The sequence below is a fragment of the Portunus trituberculatus genome, chromosome 12 (assembly GCF_017591435.1).
Source record: "Portunus trituberculatus isolate SZX2019 chromosome 12, ASM1759143v1, whole genome shotgun sequence".
NCBI classification, from domain to species: Eukaryota; Metazoa; Arthropoda; class Malacostraca; order Decapoda; family Portunidae; genus Portunus; species Portunus trituberculatus.
This window is the reverse complement of record NC_059266.1, coordinates 12744880-12769083: the sequence shown is the minus strand read 5'-3', so window position 1 is coordinate 12769083 and position 24204 is coordinate 12744880. Positions and strand designations below refer to the sequence as shown.

The following is a 24204-nucleotide window of genomic DNA, read 5'->3' as shown; positions in this document are numbered from 1 at the left end:
TATAAAGAGGTGAGAAATGTTGAGTTGTATAGAAAGAAGTGCAAATAAATATGAAGCAAAACTGTGGACATGACTATGTGAGTGTAAAGACAGAAAGGTTTGTTAGAGATATGAAAAGTTAAGTAGAAAATAATGATATTCAACTAGTGGCATTTATGATGTTGCCTGAAACAGATGCTTCATATCCCTACTACAAAAAGAGCTATGGCTAACTGAAGCCATGATCAACTGAACCACTTTTGAGAGGGAAATAATGTGAATTACCAAGTTGACCGTGGTCTGGAAAAAATACAGTTGGCTGGTACCCTGTAAAACTTACTGCAGCTATCCCTTTGAAGATCAGAAAAATAGATTTAAGATAAGGATACAATGTAGAGTATTGTAAGATGGATAAGAATAAGCATTCATTATGCTATGCAAGTGATCCTAATGACTAAACATCACATCTTTGGCCAACACAATGTTAAATCTGTATCCTGCTATTTTTTCTACACATCTATGTCATAACTGGAGCTCCATAACTGATAATCTATGAAAAAAAGGACAATTACTGGTGTTATGGCTTCAATTCTATAAGTGAAGGCATAGACAGTTTACCTGTTTCTCACTAGCTGTAGATACCAGGAGAGGTCAAGACGGGTGGCAGTTGGAGCTGGGGAATGTGGGGGAGGAGAGGGCAGGGCAGTATCAGATCCAGATGCCACAGCTACCCCATGCACCTGTCCAGCCAAGCGCTGCAGCAGTCCATACAAATGCCCATAGCTGTGAGGGACAGTAGGAAGAATACATTAGTGTCTCTTCAAAATTCTGTGAGATGACAATGAAAGTGAAGAAAAGCAAATACATACTAAAAAGCCAACTAAACATACCATCCACTTACATAAACATCATAATTACATTACATTTTAGTTGTTGAGTGATCTTGTATTCAGTCTTAGTTTTAGCTAGACAATTGATATATTGTTTCTGAGGTTCTATTACTCCTAACAGCATCCCTGTCTCTATCAATCACATAAATGAGCTGCACCATGTCCCAATCTCTATCCAAAATGAGGAAGTATCACTAGCAGAGCCTACATCATAGTTTCCTCACCTACAGTCTCTCCCTTGTTCTCCTTATAACACTAACTTTCTCTTGATCCCACATCCCTCCACCAGGAAGTGAGATTGTATAGAGAGGATTAATTCCCCCCCTAACTTTTTCATTCCTTGCACCATTATCCTTCCCTCCATCCCTCCTCCCTAATCTCTCTCTCTCTCTCTCTCTCTCTCTCTCTCTCTTTGTGTGTGTGTATTTACCTAGTTGTATTGTACAGGGTTTGAGCAGGGATCATGGTGCCCTGTCTCCATATCTCCACTTATCTATTTTTTTTCTTTAAAGCTATGCACATTAAGTACTGCAACAACTTCATCATTTAATGCATTCCACTTTCCCACCATTCTATGTGAAAAACTGTTTTTTCAAAATATCCTTCACAAACTGCCTCTTCCTCTATCACCAGCACCAGGTCTTGCTTGTCTATCTTTTCAATGCCATTAACTATTTTATACACTGTTATTAGGTCTCCTTGTTCTCTTCTATCTTGTAAGGTTGGAAGTCCCATTTCCTTCAGCCTTTCTTCATATGTTAGGCCCTTTAGTTCCAGCACCATCTTTGTAGGTGTCCTTTGAATCCATTCTAATCTTATATCCTTTTACAAGCTCAGCAACCACACCAATGCTGCACATTCCAACTTTGGACATATCATACTCTTTATAATTATTTTCATCATATCCTTATCCATGTACTGAAATGACAACCTAATATTAGTCAACATATTAAACATTGTTGCAAATATTTTACTTGTGTGCTTTTCAAGACTCAGAGTTTCTTGTACAACCAGTCCAAGACCTTTTTCCTCTTTAGCCTTCATTATTTGTTCCTCTCCCATCAAATAGTTCCATAATGGTATTCTCTTACTCTTTCCTAATTCCATGACATGACATTTCTTGGCATTGAATTCTGACTTCCACTTCTTACTCCACTCATAAATTTTGTCCGTATCTTCCTGAAGCAGCAAGAGTCTACACAGGTCTTGATTACTCTTAGCAATTTTGCATCATCAGCAAACAATATAACTGGTCACTCCATATTGTATGTCATCTACATATACCTGAAACATAATGGGGGCTAACACTGACCCCTGTGGCACTCCACTTGTTACTTTACTCCAGGATGAGTATGTATCCTTGATCACAGTTCTCATCTCTCTGTCCTTCAAGTAATCCCTTATCCAATCTAATATTTTTCCTCTCAGTCCTCCTATGTTCTCCAACTTCCAATGTAGTCTGCTATGTGGGACTTTATCAAAAGCCTTTTTTATGCCTAGGTATACAGTGTCCACTCATACATCTCTGCTCTACTACTTGAGTAGAAACTTAGTAAATTTGACACACATGATCTTCCTGTCCTGAACCCAAATTGTCTGTTTGAGATAAGTTGTTTTTTTCTTCCAGATATTTAACCCATTTTTCTTTTAAAACAATTTCACGTATCACCCCACAACACTTCTAAGTGACACTGGTATGTAGTTTAATGGCTCAGTTGACTTTTCTCCTTTGAATATTAGAATTATGTTAGCTCTCTTCCATTCCAGTGGTACTCTCTTTTCCTTTAAGAAGCTTGTAACCATTTACCAAATTGGTTCTAACAATTGATCTTTACATTCCTTTAGTGCCCAGCCTGACACACCATCCAGCCCCATTGCTTTTTCTGACATCCAAATCTTCTAGTACTCTTCCAGTTTCTTGTTAGTGCATTATAATTTCCGGCAAGCATGTACAACGCAATGTCCTATTTGATTCTGTAAACTCCTCTTCTTCAGTGAACACAGTCTTGAAGCTCTCATTCATTATTTCACACATTTCCTCAGCTGTTTGGTATGTCTTCCCTCCTGTAACTATTTTTTCTATTGTTTGCTTATTCTTCATCTTACCATTGATACACTTGTAGAAAAGCTTGGGTTCATCTTCACTTTTCTGCACCACATCTTTCTCAAAGTTTCTTTCTTCCTCTCTTCTTACTCTAACGTATTCATTTCTTGCATCCTTATACTGCTGTCTGTTATTTTAATTTCTCTGCTTTTTTAATTTCTTCCAAGCTTTATCTTTTTTTCTCTAAGCTTCTATACATCTGCCATTGTACCAGGCTCATATACTCTTCTTTACTCTATAGATTGGTGTGTATTTCCTCACTCCCTCATTATACTTCTGTAGGAATAATTCATATTTCCCCTGTACTACCTTGCCATTCATAATGTTCCTCCATTCTATGCCACCAAAAAATTGTCTTAACTTTTCAAAATTTGTTCTTGCATAATTCAATCTCTCCTTTTTGTAGTCCTCCCTCTATCTTTATATATTCCTGCATTTCTAATTTTAATGTTACATGATCACTTCTTCCCACTGGATTCTGATACTGAGTTATAGGAGTGGGCTCCGGTTTCTTTGTGACTACTAGGTCAAGCAATGATGGTTCTTCCTCCCCTCAGAACTGTATTGATTCTTCCACCCACTGATCCAGTGTATTCACCATAGTAAGTGTAACAGCTCCTTGCTCCACTATCCAGCTTACCCATTACTTCCATCTCTCTCCAGTTTACTCTTTTACAGTTAAAGTTTCCTACTAAAAGTATTTTTCCATCTCTTCTAATCAAATTATATAAGGACTTAATTATTTTTCCTTGCATTTCCTTATGTTCTTCAGTACTCCATGTATTTGTCTTAGGTGGCACATACATAACTACAATTCTCCTTTTCTTTATTCCTCTGTCTTGATAGTAACTCCCAATACTTCTCCCATGCCATCACCGTATTGCACTTCCTTCACACATATATTATCATGAACCATTATTAGCATTTCTCCTCTCCCTTTTCCCTTCCTGTCTCTCCTCCAGCTATTACATCCCTCTTCCTTAAAGCTAACATGGACCTCCTCCCTCAGCTTTGTTTCTAGTATGCACATTACATTTGGTCTTTTTTTCTTTCAAATAATCTCTAACCTACAATACACTGAACAGCAACTCATCTATATTTGTATAAGTCATTCTTAATCTCTTGCCTCTTCCATTACCTCTTCCTTTTTCCAAAGATACTAATTCTTCAGTCTCATATCTATAACACTCCAGTAGAAATTCTTCTTCTTGAACTCCGTCCTTTTCTTGTCTTTTTCCTTAGCTTTACTTCTTAGCACTCTCTCCTTTTCCCTCTCTTCCGGGTTCATATCTCTTTTTATCCATATATCATTAAATTCAGTATCATCAGCCAGTTTCCTTTTTCTTGTCATAATTTCCTCCACCGCCACCTGTGATCTCATTCTCACTTTCATTGGTCTTTTATCCCCTTCACTAAATCTTCCCAACCTAATCACTTCCTCCACTTCCTGGTCCAACTCCTGTGTGCTGTCTTGACCTGTTTGATAATAAATTTGGCCAATTCTCTCTCTTCTTGCTCTCTCACAAATTTGTTTGGATTTTTTTTCCCTCATCCCAACAATTAAGATGCATTTTCTCTTATCCAGTATATCCCTCACTAGATCATCTTTCTCCTTAATTACTTATATAATAGTGTCTTTTGTCTTTTCTAGAATTTGCTTCCTTACTACCTCTGAAAATTTAACTTTTTCCTCTTCCTGTTCCTGTTTCCATGCATTTTGTAATTCTTCCAATTTGCTTTCACCCCTTCTATTCTCTACTTTATCCTACCATATAAATTGACCTCTATAATTTGACCCCAAAATGTTGTACTATAGGTTTACCTTGCAGATAAGTTGATCCCCCTAAACTATTGCTTAGCCTGGCCCAAAGTCACCCTGAGTCACTAAGTACTTGAATGGAAATTAGCTTTTCTCTACAGTAAAATAAATAAAACAATTGAAACAGATTGAAAACACCACCGACTTCAAGCATTTCAACATAAACAAGCTGCCAGTTTTTAGTTTATCTTTCTGTACTCAACTGTCACCACTATATCAGATGAATATTTACTTTTAAAACTCTAATGGTAAGCATCCATCCACCTACAGTCCTGCTACTCATGGGGACTACACATACTCCAAAAAAGAATATGTTCAAGAGTGATGTGAATATTTCATAGGCAAGGGACTCAGGGAGGCCAGATAGGACTCCTGTTTCAGAGAGACAGATTCTTCCTCCACCATGTTGTGCAGAGGACTGACACTCTGTAGTAAGTTGGAACAACAACGTGCCTATACAAATACCTTACTTTATTACTAATGAATATTTTATTGATACAAAAGCTAAAACATAATACCTAAAATATCTGAAATATTAAAAAACAAAGTGATACTTAAAATATTGCACCTAAAGAGCTGTTCAAATGGAGTGCTAGTCACTAGGTGGCAGAACTGAGCAGTCAACCATGATAATTTTGTTACAAAATTATTATAATTTTAGCTTTTTTATCAATAAAATATTCTATAATAATAAACTACATTATTGTGTAGGCATATTATTCTTCCTACTTACTACAATGTCAGTATGTGCAGTCTTCATGAGTAGCAGCTTCCAGTTTCTACTATGTCTCACTAGAATAACATGTAAATACAGCCCTTAGGCAAAGTTCAGTAGCAGTTTTCAGGTATCCTGATGTTACTGGTGCAAATATATTTGAGGATTACTATCTTATATCTACTCCACAAGCTGACCCCTGATGCTTTGACCATAAAAAAGACCTTAAAAATTTGACTTACAGGCTGTGGTATTATCCAAGCGCACAAAAAAAAAAAAAAAAAAAAAAAAAAAACATGACATGAAGTACAATGAGTATACTACCACAACATGCAACCATGTCATGTGATGTTGCGTGTGTTTGCTCTCTTTTAGTCTGTATTCAGGAACATATCTCTTTACCCACTCATTGTAACTGTCTAGGAATATATCATACTTCTCTTGGACTGTCTTGCCTTGCATGGTTTCCTTCCAATCAATACAGCCAAAGTAATTTCTTAATCCTTCGAAATTTGTCTTGTCACAATTAAATTTTTTTCTTTGTGTCCCTCATTCATTTAAAAATTTCCTAAACCTCTCATTCAGTTTCTAGAACCACATGATCACTTTAGTGTGTGCATGCAGATGAGGCTAAGAAGGTCATCTTATCAGTATTGAATGTCAACATGGGCCAATGCTCAATTACTGATGAATGCAGGTAGTGGATGCTTGTCTATTACTTCTTTTTGTACAGAGAGAGAGAGAGAGAGAGAGAGAGAGAGAGAGAGAGAGAGAGAGAGAGAGAGAGAGAGAGAGAGAGAGAGAGAGAGAGAGAGAGAGAGAGAGAGAGAGAGAGAGAGATTATATCAATACATAGAAATGTATACAAGTTAGTGTTCATGGACCTACGGCATATTTGAGCAACACACATTTTTCATGCATCAAGAGTGAAGGATTCAACACACCGTTTCTCCAAGTTGTGGTTCTTAAGGAAAGTGATGATCTTAGAAGTGTCTTCAAGGGGGAGCTGCAGTGCCACCTGGTTTGGGGACATGTTCAGGAGTAGCTGCAGCCGTCGTGTTGCCAGGGCACATGCAGCTCGTGTCACGGCCAAGTAGGATGAGGCAAGAAGTCGCTCCACTACAAAGATGACCAATGCACCAGACTGCGAGATGTGCACCCCAGACACCAAAGTGATGATGTGCCCACCATACTCAGCCTGTTAAGAAGGAGTGTCTGTTTCAGTGGTGGCTGTCATGACAAATTAAAATAACTAATTTAATCTAAGTAAAATTAATGCCATTACTCAAGGTGCAGGAAAACTAATATATAGCATGCAAATCCCCTATCCTATCAGAAAAGGAGGCACGATTACAATCTATGGAGTCCGAGCCCTCACCTTGTGTACATAGTCGCAACGTGCATGGATGGCCTGGATGAGAAGGGCAGAGGCAGCCTGTGAACTATGAATGGACTGCAGCAAAGTATGGATGGGCGGCTCAGTGTGAAGCAAGACCACGTCACTGATGTGCTGCACCACCAGCCATGTCAACCACTCCCCCTCCTGCATGTGCCTTACCTGTGCACATAAACACAAAACAAGGTTCTTATTTAACCACTATGTATTAACATATGAAATGCCATGCAACAACAAGCATCTCACATTCTATAGGATATTAGTACACTAAAAAGAATACTTATTGCAAAAAAGTCATGATTTTACAAGAAAAATTTCATCAGGTCTAGTCATAATTACAGTATATATTAATACAAACATTAGAATGTCTCTGGTACTATGGTCAAAATTAGTCCTCATTCATAAACAATACAAATCTTTCAATGTAAGATTGTAATACATTGATCTAATTGACAATATATATGCCATTTCAATTAACATCAACTCTCATCAAAATATGGACAGTCTCGATTTGAAAATCATCAATTTGAACACCTCACAATTCAATAAGATTGGCCAACAAATTTTGTCTTCCAATTCACATAAAAGCAATCATTCAAGAAACACCACTCAGTCAGTTGCTCTACTGTTCCTCTCCCTCCCTTTCCCTTCCACTTCCTTCTCTGCCTCTCTCCCTTATCACTTTAAATTTCCTACCACATCCATCATGCTTGTTTCCATCACTCTTTCTCTCTTTCCTCCATTTTCTTGCCCCATGTACTCTACTTCCTCGTATGTCACTTCCTCTCATTGTTCCTTTCCTCTCTGTTCCTCTTCCTGCCTAAAAAGCTCTGCTTTCTAAAGGCAAGCCACAGATATACAACTTTATATACTCTAATATTATATTTGTAATCATCTGTATGCTATAATCAAATGCTTTAAATGTTTTTGTTTGGTCTCAAACCTTCCTCTGTCACCTTCTCTCCCTCTTATCTGTCAGAGGCAAGGGACAAGGCAGTGATACCTGGCTCACTCTCCCCTCATTCATTCTGCCATACAGTAAGCCCCCGTGAATTAATTAGTCTGGCGAAACTATTGCCAAATGCAAATTTCACCAAGCACGAGTTCTTTATACCATATAAATTGCCAAAAAAATGCCTCAATCAGTCTTTGGTCATTGCCAAAGTCTCTCTTTTGACCTCTAAAATACCATCTTTTGAGCTGAAATAAAATCTTTTGCCTTCACATATTAGAATACATGTACAAAACAGACCAATAAACAACAAATAAAGCTAATAAGACATGATATAAAGGCTGTAACTCCCGTTTTTCCACCCGTTTCCCTCATCCACTTTCATCCTTGCCGCCACCACCATTGTCCTTACCCCCACCGGTACCACCTGTTGTGCTGGTAGAGGCAATGTTGGCGATAAATCGCCAGATTCGTTCCCACGCTAACAGAACAGAGGGTAGCACAAACAAAATGGCTGAAGTGGACTCTCACATTGCGTTCTGATAGGCTTAGAGAGAAGTCTCACGTCACTGGGGAGCCGCGTGGTTCACCATGTGGCCGCCAAGTTTGAATTTAAATCGCCAAGCATGCACTTGGGGGTCTGTGGCCATCCTACTGCCAAAAGTTAATTTCGCCAAGCTGAGATTCGCCAAGTGTGGGGTCTTACTGTACTTACTTTATCCTTTTTTCAATTGTATAATTCAATTTTCATTCTTTATCAGTCTCATTCTATTTACCAATTCTCATGATTGTTCTTATTTTCAGAGAGAGAGAGAGAGAGAGAGAGAGAGAGAGAGAGAGAGAGAGAGAGAGAGAGAGAGAGAGAGAGAGAGAGATGGAGGGCGGAAGGGACACATGTGGGGGAGACAGGACATCGACCAAGAAGTTTGTGTGTTTTGTGTTTTTCTTGTGGCCATACACCTTGTTGTGATGCGTAACTCACACCAGTGTGTAGTGTATAATAAGTGCAGTGCCGTACGTCATAGTGTGAAAATAGAACGAAGCTACGTAGAAAAGTCAATATATAATTGTACTGTGTATGCAAGCAAAGATGTTTTCAGCCATGAGTGACCTGACGCTCCCACCTGGTTGAATTTACGCCTTAGCCACATGTGACGCATACCAGCAGGTAGTATGTAACGGATGCACTACAGTGCAACATAGTGAGTGATAACAGAGTAGCTGTGTTGATAAACAGCATACATCTGTGTTATGTGCTATGCACAGCCGTAAGTGATCTGACCATACCTGCCTGAATGAATTTGGCCTTACCCATGCAGGTGACCTTGAACTTTGAACCATTTCTTCCATGTCCATCACCCCCATCACAGGGTGGAGCTTTGATACCATGATGATGGCCAGCTAGTGTGATAGAGTAGTAATCATAGATGATTTGAACCAGCATAGTGTTCCAGATATCTTCAACACTCTGCTGGTAGTACGCAACCTCCACAATAAAGTCACCTTCCTCACTCATATCTCCAGATCCTCTCTGGATCCTATGGTGACAGAACTTTTTCCCCACACAGTACAGTGCCAACCATTAGACATGTGAGCACCTCAGATAATGTGGCAATTCTCATCAGGATCCTCTTCAGAAGGACATGTGAGGAGAGTTACACCCTCACACTGTGGAGATGGGGATGCTGGAAATTTTAAGGCTCCTAAAACTTTATTGAAGAGGGCTTACTGGGAAGAAATGCTGTGTGGCACCACTGACCAGCAGGTGGGTAACTCATGGAGCTCCTCCTTGCTTTGCAAGAGTGCTGGGTGCCACAAACAAAACACAGCACAAAACCATGTGACTATCCCTGGTTTGGACCTGAGTGATACGCTGCCTCTGTGCCAAGCAATGAGCTTGGCATGCCTAAAAGAGGTACCCAACAACACACACAACTGGAATATCAACAGAGAAGCAGCCCAGTGAAAGAGACATATACAAGAGTGGGTTTAAGAACTTCCAGGCTGTTATTTTTGTCAGTTTTAGCCAGTTTTATACCATATAATAGTACAAAAATGAAGAAATAATACTGTATAAAAAACTTTCCTAATCAAGAATCATAATAACAACATAATGAGAGCAATTGTAATAACATGAATAAAATGCTTCTTACTGTTACCAGACACTTATCATTTATTCCCTAGGTGGTGGGCCAAAAGCCCTTGCAGCTGCTCTATTGCCAAGTTCCTTGGCATCATCTACCAATTGTAGTTTGTAGGAGATTGTGTGGCTCAATCTTTTTCCACCTGCTGCCATAACAGTGAGGGTGTTGAGGTGTTTGGTTATGATTATAAACTTGGTGTTACTCCTCACTGGTAGATGGCATTGTTACTCCTCACTGCTGGATGGCATTGTTACTCCTCACTGCTAGACGCCATTGTTACTACTCACTGCTGGATGGCATTGTTACTCCTCACTGCTGGATGGCATTGTTACTCCTCACTGCTGGATGGCATTGTTACTCCTCACTGCTAGATGGCATTGTTACTCCTCACTGCTAGATTGTTACTCCTCACTGCGTTACTCCTCACTGCTGTGGCATACTCCTCACTGCTACTGATGGCATTGTTACTCCTCACTGCTAGATGGCGCCATTGTTACTCCTCACTGCTGGATGGCATTGTTACTCCTCACTGCTAGATGGCATTGTTACTCCTCACTGCTGGACTGCTGGATGGCATTGTTACTCCTCACTGCTAGATGGCATTGTTACTCCTCACTGCTGGATGGCATTGTTACTCCTCACTGCTGGATGGCATTGTTACTCCTCACTGCTGGATGGCATTGTTACTCCTCACTGCTAGATGTCATTGTTACTCCTCACTGCTAGATGGCATTGTTACTCCTCACTGCTGGATGGCATTGTTACTCCTCACTGCTGGATGGCAGTTGTTACTCCTCACTGCTGGATGGCATTGTTACTCCTCACTGCTAGATGGCATTGTTACTCCTCACTGCTAGATGGCATTGTTACTCCTCACTGCTGGATGGCATTGTTACTCCTCACTGCTGGATGGCATTGTTACTCCTCACTGCTAGATGGCATTGTTACTCCTCACTGCTGGATGGCATTGTTACTCCTCACTGCTGGATGGCATTGTTACTCCTCACTGCTGATGGCATTGTTACTCCTCACTGCTGGATGGCATTGTTACTCCTCACTGCTGGATGGCATTGTTACTCCTCACTGCTGGATGGCATTGTTACTCCTCACTGCTGGATGGCATTGTTACTCCTCACTGCTGGATGGCATTGTTACTCCTCACTGCTGGATGGCATTGTTACTCCTCACTGCTGGATGGCATTGTTACTCCTCACTGCTAGATGGCATTGTTACTTGTTACTCCTCACTGCTGGATGGCATTGTTACTCCTCACTGCTGGATGGCATTGTTACTCCTCACTGCTGGATGGCATTGTTACTCCTCACTGCTGGATGGCATTGTTACTCCTCACTGCTAGATGGCATTGTTACTCCTCACTGCTGGATGGCATTGTTACTCCTCACTGCTGGATGGCATTGTTACTCCTCACTGCTAGATGGCATTGTTACTCCTCACTGCTGGATGGCATTGTTACTCCTCACTGCTGGATGGCATTGTTACTCCTCACTGCTGGATGGCATTGTTACTCCTCACTGCTGGATGGCATTGTTACTCCTCACTGCTGTGGCATTGTTACTCCTCACTGCTGGATGGCATTGTTACTCCTCACTGCTGGATGGCATTGTTACTCCTCACTGCTGGATGGCATTGTTACTCCTCACTGCTGGATGGCATGGCATTGTTACTCCTCACTGTTATTGTTACTCCTCACTGCTGGATGGCATTGTTACTCCTCACTGCTGGATGGCATTGTTACTCCTCACTGCTGGATGGCATTGTTACTCCTCACTGCTGGATGGCATTGTTACTCCTCACTGCTGGATGGCATTGTTACTCCTCACTGCTGGATGGCATTGTTACTCCTCACTGCTGGATGGCATTGTTACTCCTCACTGCTGGATGGCATTGTTACTCCTCACTGCTGGGCATTGTTACTCCTCACTGCTGGATTGTTACTCCTCACTGCTGGATGGCATTGCTTATTGTTACTCCTCACTGCTGATGGCATGGCATTGTTACTCCTCACTGCTGGATGGCATTGTTACTCCTCACTGCTGGATGGCATTGTTACTCCTCACTGCTGGATGGCATTGTTACTCCTCACTGCTGGATGGCATTGTTACTCCTCACTGCTGGATGGCATTGTTACTCCTCACTGCTGGATGGCATTGTTACTCCTCACTGCTGGATGGCATTGTTACTCCTCACTGCTGGATGGCATTGTTACTCCTCACTGCTGGATGGCATTGTTACTCCTCACTGCTGGATGGCATTGTTACTGCTGGATGGCATTGTTACTCCTCACTGCTGGATGGCATTGTTACTCCTCACTGCTGGATGGCATTGTTACTCCTCACTGCTGGGCATTGTTACTCCTCACTGCTGATGGCATTGTTACTCCTCACTGCTAGATGGCATTGTTACTCCTCACTGCTATTGTTACTCCTCACTGCTGGATGGCATTGTTACTCCTCACTGCTGGATGGCATTGTTACTCCTCACTGCTAGATGGCATTGTTACTCCTCACTGCTAGATGCCATTGTTACTCACTGCTGGATGGCATTGTTACTCCTCACTGCTGGATGGCATTGTTACTCCTCACTTGTTACTCCTCACTGCTGGATGGCATTGTTACTCCACTGCTGACATTGTTACTCCTCACTGCTGATGGCATTGTTACTCCTCACTGCTGGATGGCATTGTTACTCCTCACTGCATTGTTACTCCTCACTGCTGGATGGCATTGTTACTCCTCACTGCTGGATGGCATTGTTACTCCTCACTGCTAGATGGCATTGTTACTCCTCACTGCTGGATGGCATTGTTACTCCTCACTGCTGGATGGCATTGTTACTCCTCACTGCTGGATGGCATTGTTACTCACTGCTGGATGGCATTGTTACTCCTCACTGCTGGATGGCATTGTTACTCCTCACTGCTGGATGATGGCATTGTTACTCCTCACTGCTGGATGGCATTGTTACTCCTCACTGCTGGATGGCATTGTTACTCCTCACTGCTGGATGGCATTGTTACTCCTCACTGCTGGATGGCATTGTTACTCCTCACTGCTGGATGGCATTGTTACTCCTCACTGCTGGATGGCATTGTTACTCCTCACTGCTGGATGGCATTGTTACTCCTCACTGCTGGATGGCATTGTTACTCCTCACTGCTGGATGGCATCTCCTGCTGGACTGCTGGATGGCATTGTTACTCCTCACTGCTGGATGGCATTGTTACTCCTCACTGCTGGATGGCATTGTTACTCCTCACTGCTGGATGGCATTGTTACTCCTCACTGCTGGATGGCATTGTTACTCCTCACTGCTGGATGGCATTGTTACTCCTCACTGCTGGATGGCATTGTTACTCCTCACTGCTTGTTACTCCTCACTGATGGCATTGTTACTCCTCACTGCTGGATGGCATTGTTACTGCTGGATGGCATCACTGCTGGATGGCATTGTTACTCCTCACTGCTGGATGGCATTGTTACTCCTCACTGCTGGATGGCATTGTTACTCCTCACTGCTGGATGGCATTGTTACTCCTCACTGCTGGATGGCATTGTTACTCCTCACTGCTGGATGGCATTGTTACTCCTCACTGCTGGATGGCATTGTTACTCCTCACTGCTGGATGGCATTGTTACTCCTCACTGCTGGATGGCATTGTTACTCCTCACTGCTGGATGGCATTGTTACTCCTCACTGCTGGATGGCATTGTTACTCCTCACTGCTGGATGGCATGTTACTCCTCACTGCTTTGTTACTCCTCACTGCTGGATGGCATTGTTACTCCTCACTGCTGGATGGCATTGTTACTCCTCACTGCTGGATGGCAGATGGCATTGTTACTCATCTCCTCACTGCTGGATGGCATTGTTACTCCTCACTGCTAGATGGCATTGTTACTCCTCACTGCTGGATGGCATTGTTACTCCTCACTGCTGGATGGCATTGTTACTCCTCACTGCTAGATGGCATTGTTACTCCTCACTGCTGGATGGCATTGTTACTCCTCACTGCTGGATGGCATTGTTACTCCTCACTGCTGGATGGCATTGTTACTCCTCACTGCTGGATGGCATTGTTACTCCTCACTGCTGGATGGCATTGTTACTCCTCACTGCTGGATGGCATTGTTACTCCTCACTGCTTGTTACTCCTCACTGCTGGATGGCATTGTTACTCCTCATGCTGGATGGCATTGTTACTCCTCACTGCTGGATGGCATTGCTCCTCATTGTTACTCCTCACTGCTAGATGGCATTGTTACTCCTCACTGCTGGATTGTTACTCCTCACTGCTGGATGGCATTGTTACTCCTCACTGCTGGATGGCATTGTTACTCCTCACTGCTGGATGTTACTCCTCACTGCTGGATTTGTTACTCCTCACTGCTGGATGGCATTGTTACTCCTCACTGCTGGATGGCATTGTTACTCCTCACTGCTGGATGGCATTGTTACTCCTCACTGCTGGATGGCATTGTTACTCCTCACTGCTGGATGGCATTGTTACTCCTCACTGCTGGATGGCATTGTTACTCCTCACTGCTGGATGGCATTGTTACTCCTCACTGCTAGACGCCATTGTTACTCCTCACTGCTGGATGGCATTGTTACTCCTCACTGCTAGATGGCATTGTTACTCACTGCTGGATTGTTACTCCTCACTGCTAGACGCCATTGTTACTACTCGCTGCTGGATGGCATTGTTACTCCTCACTGCTGGATGGCATTGTTACTCCTCACTGCTAGATGGCATTGTTACTCCTCACTGCTGTTTGTTACTCCTCACTGCTAGATGGCATTGTTACTCCTCACTGCTGGATGGCATTGTTACTCCTCACTGCTAGATGGCATTGTTACTCCTCACTGCTGGATGGCATTGTTACTCCTCACTGCTAGATGGCATTGTTACTCCTCACTGCTGGATGGCATTGTTACTCCTCACTGCTGGATGGCATTGTTACTCCTCACTGCTGGATGGCATTGTTACTCCTCACTGCTGGATGGCATTGTTACTCCTCACTGCTGGATGGCATTGTTACTCCTCACTGCTGGATGGCTGGATGGCATTGTTACTCCTCACTGCTGGATGGCATTGTTACTCCTCACTGCTGGATGGCATTGTTACTCCTCACTGCTGGATGGCATTGTTACTCCTCACTGCTGGATGGCATTGTTACTCCTCACTGCTGGATGGCATTGTTACTCCTCACTGCTGGATGGCATTGTTACTCCTCACTGCTGGATGGCATTGTTACTCCTCACTGCTGGATGGCATTGTTACTCCTCACTGCTGGATGGCATTGTTACTCCTCACTGCTAGATGGCATTGTTACTCCTCACTGCTGGATGGCATTGTTACTCCTCACTGCTAGATGGCATTGACTGATGGCATTGTTACTCCTCACTGCTGGATGGCATTGTTACTCCTCACTGCTGGATGGCATTGTTACTCCTCACTGCTGGATGGCATTGTTACTCCTCACTGCTGGATGGCATTGTTACTCCTCACTGCTGGATGGCATGTTACTCCTCACTGCTTGGCACTCCTCACTGCTGGATGGCATTGTTACTCCTCACTGCTGGATGGCATTGTTACTCCTCACTGCTGGATGGCATTGTTACTCCTCACTGCTGGATGGCATTGTTACTCCTCACTGCTGGATGGCATTGTTACTCCTCACTGCTGGATGGCATTGTTACTCCTCACTGCTGGATGGCATTGTTACTCCTCACTGCTGGATGGCATTGTTACTCCTCACTGCTGGATGGCATTGTTACTCCTCACTGCTGGATGGCATTGTTACTCCTCACTGCTGGATGGCATTGTTACTCCTCACTGCTGGATGGCATTGTTACTCCTCACTGCTGGATGGCATTGTTACTCCTCACTGCTGGATGGCATTGTTACTCCTCACTGCTGGATGGCATTGTTACTCCTCACTGCTGGATGGCATTGTTACTCCTCACTGCTGGATGGCATTGTTACTCCTCACTGCTGGATGGCATTGTTACTCCTCACTGCTGATGATTGTTACTCCTCACTGCTGGATGGCATGTTACTCCTCACTGCTGGATGGCATTGTTACTCCTCACTGCTGGATGGCATTGTTACTCCTCACTGCTGGATGGCATTGTTACTCCTCACTGCTGGATGGCATTGTTACTCCTCACTGCTGGATGGCATTGTTACTCCTCACTGCTGGATGGCATTGTTACTCCTCACTGCTGGATGGCATTGTTACTCCTCACTGCTGGATGGCATTGTTACTCCTCACTGCTGGATGGCATTGTTACTCCTCACTGCTAGATGGCATTGTTACTCCTCACTGCTGGATGGCATTGTTACTCCTCACTGCTGGATGGCATTGTTACTCCTCACTGTGTTACTCCTCACTGGTAGATGGCATTGTTACTCCTCACTGCTAGACGCCATTGTTACTCCTCACTGCTTGTTACTCCTCACTGCTAGACGCCATTGTTACTACTCACTGCTGGATGGCATTGTTACTCCTCACTGCTAGACGCCATTGTTACTCCTCACTGCTAGATGGCATTGTTACTCCTCACTGCTAGACGCCATTGTTACTCCTCACTGCTAGATGGCATTGTTACTCCTCACCGCTAGATGCCATTGTTACTACTCACTGCTGGATGGCATTGTTACTCCTCACTGCTCCTCACTGCTGATGGCATTGTTACTCCTCACTGCTGGATGGCAGTACTGTTACTCCTCACTGCTAGATGGCATTGTTACTCCTCACTGCTAGACGCCATTGTTACTCCTCACTGCTGGATGGCATTGTTACTCCTCACTGCTGGATGGCATTGTTACTCCTCACTGCTAGATGGCATTGTTACTCCTCACTGCTAGATGGCATTGTTACTCCTCACTGCTGGATGGCATTGTTACTCCTCACTGCTAGATGGCATTGTTACTCCTCACTGCTAGATGGCATTGTTACTCCTCACTGCTGGATGGCATTGTTACTCCTCACTGCTAGATGGCATTGTTACTCCTCACTGCTGGATGGCATTGTTACTCACTGCTGGATGGCATTGTTACTCCTCACTGCTGCTGGATGGCATTGTTACTCCTCACTGCTGGATGGCATTGTTACTCCTCACTGCTAGATGGCATTGTTACTCCTCACTGCTGGATGGCATTGTTACTCCTCACTGCTGGATGGCATTGTTACTCCTCACTGCTAGATGGCATTGTTACTCCTCACTGCTGGATGGCATTGTTACTCCTCACTGCTGGATGGCATTGTTACTCCTCACTGCTGGATGGCATTGTTACTCCTCACTGCTGGATGGCATTGTTACTCCTCACTGCTGGATGGCATTGTTACTCCTCACTGATGGCATTGTTACTCCTCACTGCTGGATGGCATTGTTACTCCTCACTGCTGGATGGCATTGTTACTCCTCACTGCTGGATGGCATTGTTACTCCTCACTGCTAGATGGCATTGTTACTCCTCACTGCTGGATGGCATTGTTACTCCTCACTGCTAGATGGCATTGTTACTCCTCACTGCTGGATGGCATTGTTACTCCTCACTGCTGGATGGCATTGTTACTCCTCACTGCTAGATGGCATTGTTACTCCTCACTGCTGGATGGCATTGTTACTCCTCACTGCTGGATGGCATTGTTACTCCTCACTGCTAGATGGCATTGTTACTCCTCACTGCTGGATGGCATTGTTACTCCTCACTGCTGGATGGCATTGTTACTCCTCACTGCTGGATGGCATTGTTACTCCTCACTGCTGGATGGCATTGTTACTTCTCACTGCTGAATGGCATTGTTACTCCTCACTGCTGGATGGCATTGTTACTCCTCACTGCTGGATGGCATTGTTACTCCTCACTGCTGGATGGCATTGTTACTCCTCACTGCTGGATGGCATTGTTACTCCTCACTGCTGGATGGCATTGTTACTCCTCACTGCTGGATGGCATTGTTACTCCTCACTGCTGGATGGCATTGTTACCTCACTGCTGGATGGCATTGTTACTCCTCACTGCTGGATGGCATTGTTACTCCTCACTGCTGGATGGCATTGTTACTCCTCACTGCTGGATGGCATTGTTACTCCTCACTGCTGGATGGCATTGTTACTCCTCACTGCTAGATGGCATTGTTACTCCTCACTGCTGGATGGCATTGTTACTCCTCACTGCTGGATGGCATTGTTACTCCTCACTGCTGGATGGCATTGTTACTCCTCACTGCTCCTCACTGCTGATGGCATTGTTACTCCTCACTGCTGGATGGCATTGTTACTCCTCACTGCTGGATGGCATTGTTACTCCTCACTGCTGGATGGCATTGTTACTCCTCACTGCTGGATGGCATTGTTACTCCTCACTGCTGGATGGCATTGTTACTCCTCACTGCTGGATGGCATTGTTACTCCTCACTGCTGGATGGCATTGTTACTCCTCACTGCTGGATGGCATTGTTACTCTGGATGGCTCACTGCTGGATGGCATTGTTACTCCTCACTGCTGGATGGCATTGTTACTCCTCACTGCTAGATGGCATTGTTACTCCTCACTGCTGGATGGCATTGTTACTCCTCACTGCTGGATGGCATTGTTACTCCTCACTGCTGGATGGCATTGTTACTCCTCACTGCTGGATGGCATTGTTACTCCTCACTGCTGGATGGCATTGTTACTCCTCACTGCTGGATGGCATTGTTACTCCTCACTGCTAGATGGCATTGTTACTCCTCACTGCTGGATGGCATTGTTACTCCTCACTGCTGGATGGCATTGTTACTCCTCACTGCTGGATGGCATTGTTACTCCTCACTGCTGGATGGCATTGTTACTCCTCACTGCTGGATGGCATTGTTACTCCTCACTGCTAGATGGCATTGTTACTCCTCACTGCTGGATGGCATTGTTACTCCTCACTGCTGGATGGCATTGTTACTCCTCACTGCTGGATGATTGTTACTCCTCACTGCTGGATGGCATGTTACTCTCACTGCTCACATTGTTACTCCTCACTGCTGATGGCATTGTTACCTCACTGCTGGATGGCATTGTTACTCACTGCTGGATGGCAGTGTTACTCCTCACTGATGGCATTGTTACTCCTCACTGCTGGATGGCATTGTTACTCCTCACTGCTGGATGGCATTGTTACTCCTCACTGCTGGATGGCATTGTTACTCCTCACTGCTAGATGGCATTGTTACTCCTCACTGCTGGATGGCATTGTTACTCCTCACTGCTGGATGGCATTGTTACTCCTCACTGCTGGATGGCATTGTTACTCCTCACTGCTAGATGGCATTGTTACTCCTCACTGCTGGATGGCATTGTTACTCCTCACTGCTGGATGGCATTGTTACTCCTCACTGCTGGATGGCATTGTTACTCCTCACTGCTGGATGGCATTGTTACTCCTCACTGCTGGATGGCATTGTTACTCCTCACTGCTAGATGGCATTGTTACTCCTCACTGCTGGATGGCATTGTTACTCCTCACTGCTGGATGGCATTGTTACTCCTCACTGCTGATGGCATTGTTACTCCTCACTGCTGGATGGCATTGTTACTCTCACTGCTGGATGGCATTGTTACTCCTCACTGCTGGATGGCATTGTTACTCCTCACTGCTGGATGGCATTGTTACTCCTCACTGCTGGATGGCATTGTTACTCCTCACTGCTGGATGGCATTGTTACTCCTCACTGCTAGATGGCATTGTTACTCCTCACTGCTGGATGGCATTGTTACTCCTCACTGCTGGATGGCATTGTTACTCCTCACTGCTGGATGGCATTGTTACTCCTCACTGCTGGATGGCATTGTTACTCCTCACTGCTGGATGGCATTGTTACTCCTCACTGCTGGATGGCATTGTTACTCCTCACTGCTGGATGGCATTGTTACTCCTCACTGCTGGATGGCATTGTTACTCCTCACTGCTGGATGGCATTGTTACTCCTCACTGCTGGATGGCATTGTTACTCCTCACTGCTGGATGGCATTGTTACTCCTCACTGCTGGATGGCATTGTTACTCCTCACTGCTAGATGGCATTGTTACTCCTGCTGGATGGCATTGTTACTCCTCACTGCTGGATGGCATTGTTACTCCTCACTGCTGGATGGCATTGTTACTCCTCACTGCTCCTCACTGATGGCATTGTTACTCCTCACTGCTGGATGGCATTGTTACTCCTCACTGCTGGATGGCATTGTTACTCCTCACTGCTGGATGGCATTGTTACTCCTCACTGCTGGATGGCATTGTTACTCCTCACATTGTTACTCCTCACTGCTGGATGGCATTGTTACTCCTCACTGCTTGTTACTCCTCACTGATGGCATTGTTACTCCTCACTGCTGGATGGCATTGTTACTCCTCACTGCTGGATGGCATTGTTACTCCATGCTGTTACTCCTCACTGCTGGATGGCATTGTTACTCCTCACTGCTGGATGGCATTGTTACCTCACTGCTGGATGGCATTGTTACTCCTCACTGCTGGATGATGGCATGTGCTTGGCATTGTTACTCCTCACTGCTAGATGGCATTGTTACTCCTCACTGCTAGATGGCATTGTTACTCCTCACTGCTAGATGGCATTGTTACTCCTCATGCTGGATTTGTTACTCCTCACTGCTAGATGGCATTGTTACTCCTCACTGCTAGATGCCATTGTTACTACTCACTGCTGGATGGCATTGTTACTCCTCACTGCTAGACGCCATTGTTACTCCTCACTGCTGGATGGCATTGTTACTCCTCACTGCTGGATGGCAGTGTTACTCCTCACTGCTGGATGGCAGTGTTACTCCTCACTGCTAGATGTCATTGTTACTCCTCACTGCTAGATGGCATTGTTACTCCTCACTGCTGGATGGCATTGTTACTCCTCACTGCTGGATGGCATTGTTACTCCTCACTGCTAGATGGCATTGTTACTCCTCACTGCTGGATGGCATTGTTACTCCTCACTGCTGGATGGCATTGTTACTCCTCACTGCTAGATGGCATTGTTACTCCTCACTGCTGGATGGCATTGTTACTCCTCACTGCTTTGTTACTCCTCACTGCTGGATGGCATTGTTACTCCTCACTGCTGGATGGCATTGTTACTCCTCACTGCTGGATGGCAGTGTTACTCCTCACTGCTGGATGGCATTGTTACTCCTCACTGCTGGATGGCATTGTTACTCCTCACTGCTGGATGGCATTGTTACTCCTCACTGCTGGATGGCATTGTTACTCCTCACTGCTGGATGGCATTGTTACTCCTCACTGCTGGATGGCATTGTTACTCCTCACTGCTGGATGGCATTGTTACTCCTCACTGCTGGATGGCATTGTTACTCCTCACTGCTGATGGCATTGTTACTCCTCACTGCTGGATGGCATTGTTACTCCTCACTGCTGGATGGCATGTTACTCCTCACTGCTGGATGGCATTGTTACTCCTCACTGCTGGATGGCATTGTTACTCCTCACTGCTGGATGGCATTGTTACTCCTCACTGCTGGATGGCATTGTTACTCCTCACTGCTGGATGGCATTGTTACTCCTCACTGCTGGATGGCATTGTTACTCCTCACTGCTGGATGGCATTGTTACTTCTCACTGCTGGATGGCATTGTTACTCCTCACTGCTGGATGGCATTGTTACTCCTCACTGCTGGATGGCATTGTTACTCCTCACTGCTAGACGCCATTGTTACTCCTCACTGCTAGACGCCATTGTTACTCCTCACTGCTGGATGGCATTGTTACTCCTCACTGCTGGATGGCATTGTTACTCCTCACTGCTGGATGGCATTGTTACTCCTCACTGCTGGATGGCATTGTTACTCCTCACTGCTAGATGGCATTGTTACTCCTCACTGCTGGATGGCATTGTTACTCCTCACTGCTAGATGGCATTGTTACTCCTCACTGCTGGATGGCATTGTTACTCCTCACTGCTAGATGGCATTGTTACTCCTCACTGCTGGATGGCATTGTTACTCCTCACTGCTGGATGGCATTGTTACTCCTCACTGCTGGATGGCATTGTTACTCCTCACTGCTGGATGGCATTGTTACTCCTCACTGCTAGATGGCATTGTTAATCCTCACTGCTGGATGGCATTGTTACTCCTCACTGCTGGATGGCATTGTTACTCCTCACTGCTGGATGGCATTGTTACTCCTCACTGCTGGATGGCATTGTTACTCCTCACTGCTAGACGCCATTGTTAATCCTCACTGCTGGATGGCATTGTTACTCCTCACTGCTGGATGGCAGTGTTACTCCTCACTGCTGGATGGCATTGTTACTCCTCACTGCTGGATGGCATTGTTACTCCTCACTGCTAGATGGCATTGTTACTCCTCACTGCTGGATGGCATTGTTACTCCTCACTGCTAGATGGCATTGAGTCAGAGTGGTGGTCCACTGATATTTATAAATATGCGTCACAGCCTCACAGGTTACATTTCTTTCATTTTTATGATAATATGTTTTTAATTCCTTCAACACAATGACTTCTGACATATCCGATAACACACGTATTGCATCATGGCTGCTCTTATATCAAGATAAGTATTGATGTGCCATGCTGGTAATAATTAATTAATTTTTTTTTTTATGGTACCAATAGATTAGTTTACAATAAAATTTAACATTTTCTCTTGTTTGTCATCTTCAGTAAATGGCCTTCAGAAGGCAGAGTATATATATATATTTTCTATAATATTTGTGTGGGTTCATTTCTTATTGTATGTACCTATCATGAAAAATTACTTACCATCATCATTATTTCTGTAATGGAGAGAGAGAGAGAGAGAGAGAGAGAGAGAGAGAGAGAGAGAGAGAGAGAGAGAGAGAGAGAGAGAGAGAGAGAGAGAGAGAGAGAGAGATACTTCTGGGTCAGGTATCTCCCCACCCCCACCCAGCCAGCCATTTTCTGTTGTCCGTAGTGAAGAGGTTAAGCAAGACCCATGACAGAATATGGCATCACTCGGCAGCAAGGATTTTATAAGGATATACGGGTTCAATGAGCGGGCTGGAGGAATTGATTAGGGAGCTTAGCTTCTAACAGATGGTGCATGGGTCGCAGGTAGTAAGGGGTGAGGGATGGGGGGTCCATCAGCGGGGGAGGATGAGCGCTGTTACAAGATTCAAACAGTCAGTCAGTCACGGGAAGGAGCGCAAGGCACATCAGCCATCGTACGCCTCCGCCTGAGTCACACCACGCTCAGTGCTCACTTGCACCGCCTATGTCTGTCTCGTGACCCCTTCTGCCCTTGGTGTAGGACTACCCATGAGGCCATGGAACATTTCCTGCTTTAATGCCCTTGCTTCCACTCTCAATATACTGCACTACGCCCCCGGCTCTCTGCCCTGGCCATCACAACACTCAACCTGCCCACTCTCCTGGCAACCTGCTGTCCTTCGCCTTACTTGTGCCTTCTTGAGGAAGACCGGCCAGCTACCATGCCTGTGATACCCACACAGGACTATCCCAGGGCTCATAAGGATCCATAGATTTTCGTGGCCTCTTTTGGATCCTTATGAGCCCTGGGGTAGTCACAGACGTGGTAGCTGGGTGGTCTTCCTCAAGAAGGTACAAGTAAGGCGAAGGACAGCAGGTTGCCAGGAGGGTTGGATGCCTGAGGCCACCAGGAGAGTGGGTGGGCATGTCTAGTGTTATGGTGGACAGGGCAGAGAGCTGGGAGCGTATTGCAGTATGTTGAGAGTGGAAGCATTGAAGCATTGAAGCAGGAAATGTTCCATGGCCTCAGGGGTAGTCCAACACCAAGGGCAGAAGGGGTCAGGAGACAGACCTAGGCAGTGCAAGTGAGGAGTATGGTGTGGCCAAGGCGGAGGCAGGCAGAAAATATATGCAGTAATACTCCGCTTAACGAACGTTCATTTAACGAATTTCCAATTTAACGTACTATATAAAGTTAGACCAAAAACCCACATAACGTACAACCACATCCGTTTTAGCGAATTTTCTGGGTTTGAATTTGCTGGGTGAGGGACCGAACGCGGTAGTTTCGCTGTGATTGGCTGGCTCCCCGCCTCTGTCTCTAGTGCTCCTGGAGCTGGATCCAAGATTCTTTAACAACATCAGAGCAACCTCTTGCAGCGAAATGGCATCCATGAACGCTTGGAGGGACGGTGACAAGGTTGC

General features: G+C 44.7%; 1 protein-coding gene across 4 annotated transcripts in view; it reads right to left on the bottom strand.

Moving 5' to 3' along the window:
* Positions 1–24204, bottom strand: part of LOC123502590 (huntingtin-like) — a 420122-nt gene that overhangs the window by 78159 nt on the left and 317759 nt on the right. For all 4 annotated transcript variants that reach the window (XM_045251746.1, XM_045251745.1, XM_045251744.1 and 1 more), the window contains 3 exons: positions 6886–7065; positions 6452–6705; positions 598–762 (listed from right to left, as the gene is read on the bottom strand). In XM_045251746.1, coding sequence (XP_045107681.1) covers positions 598–762; positions 6452–6705; positions 6886–7065 — 599 coding nt within the window. The remainder of the gene's footprint in view (positions 1–597; positions 763–6451; positions 6706–6885; positions 7066–24204) is intronic.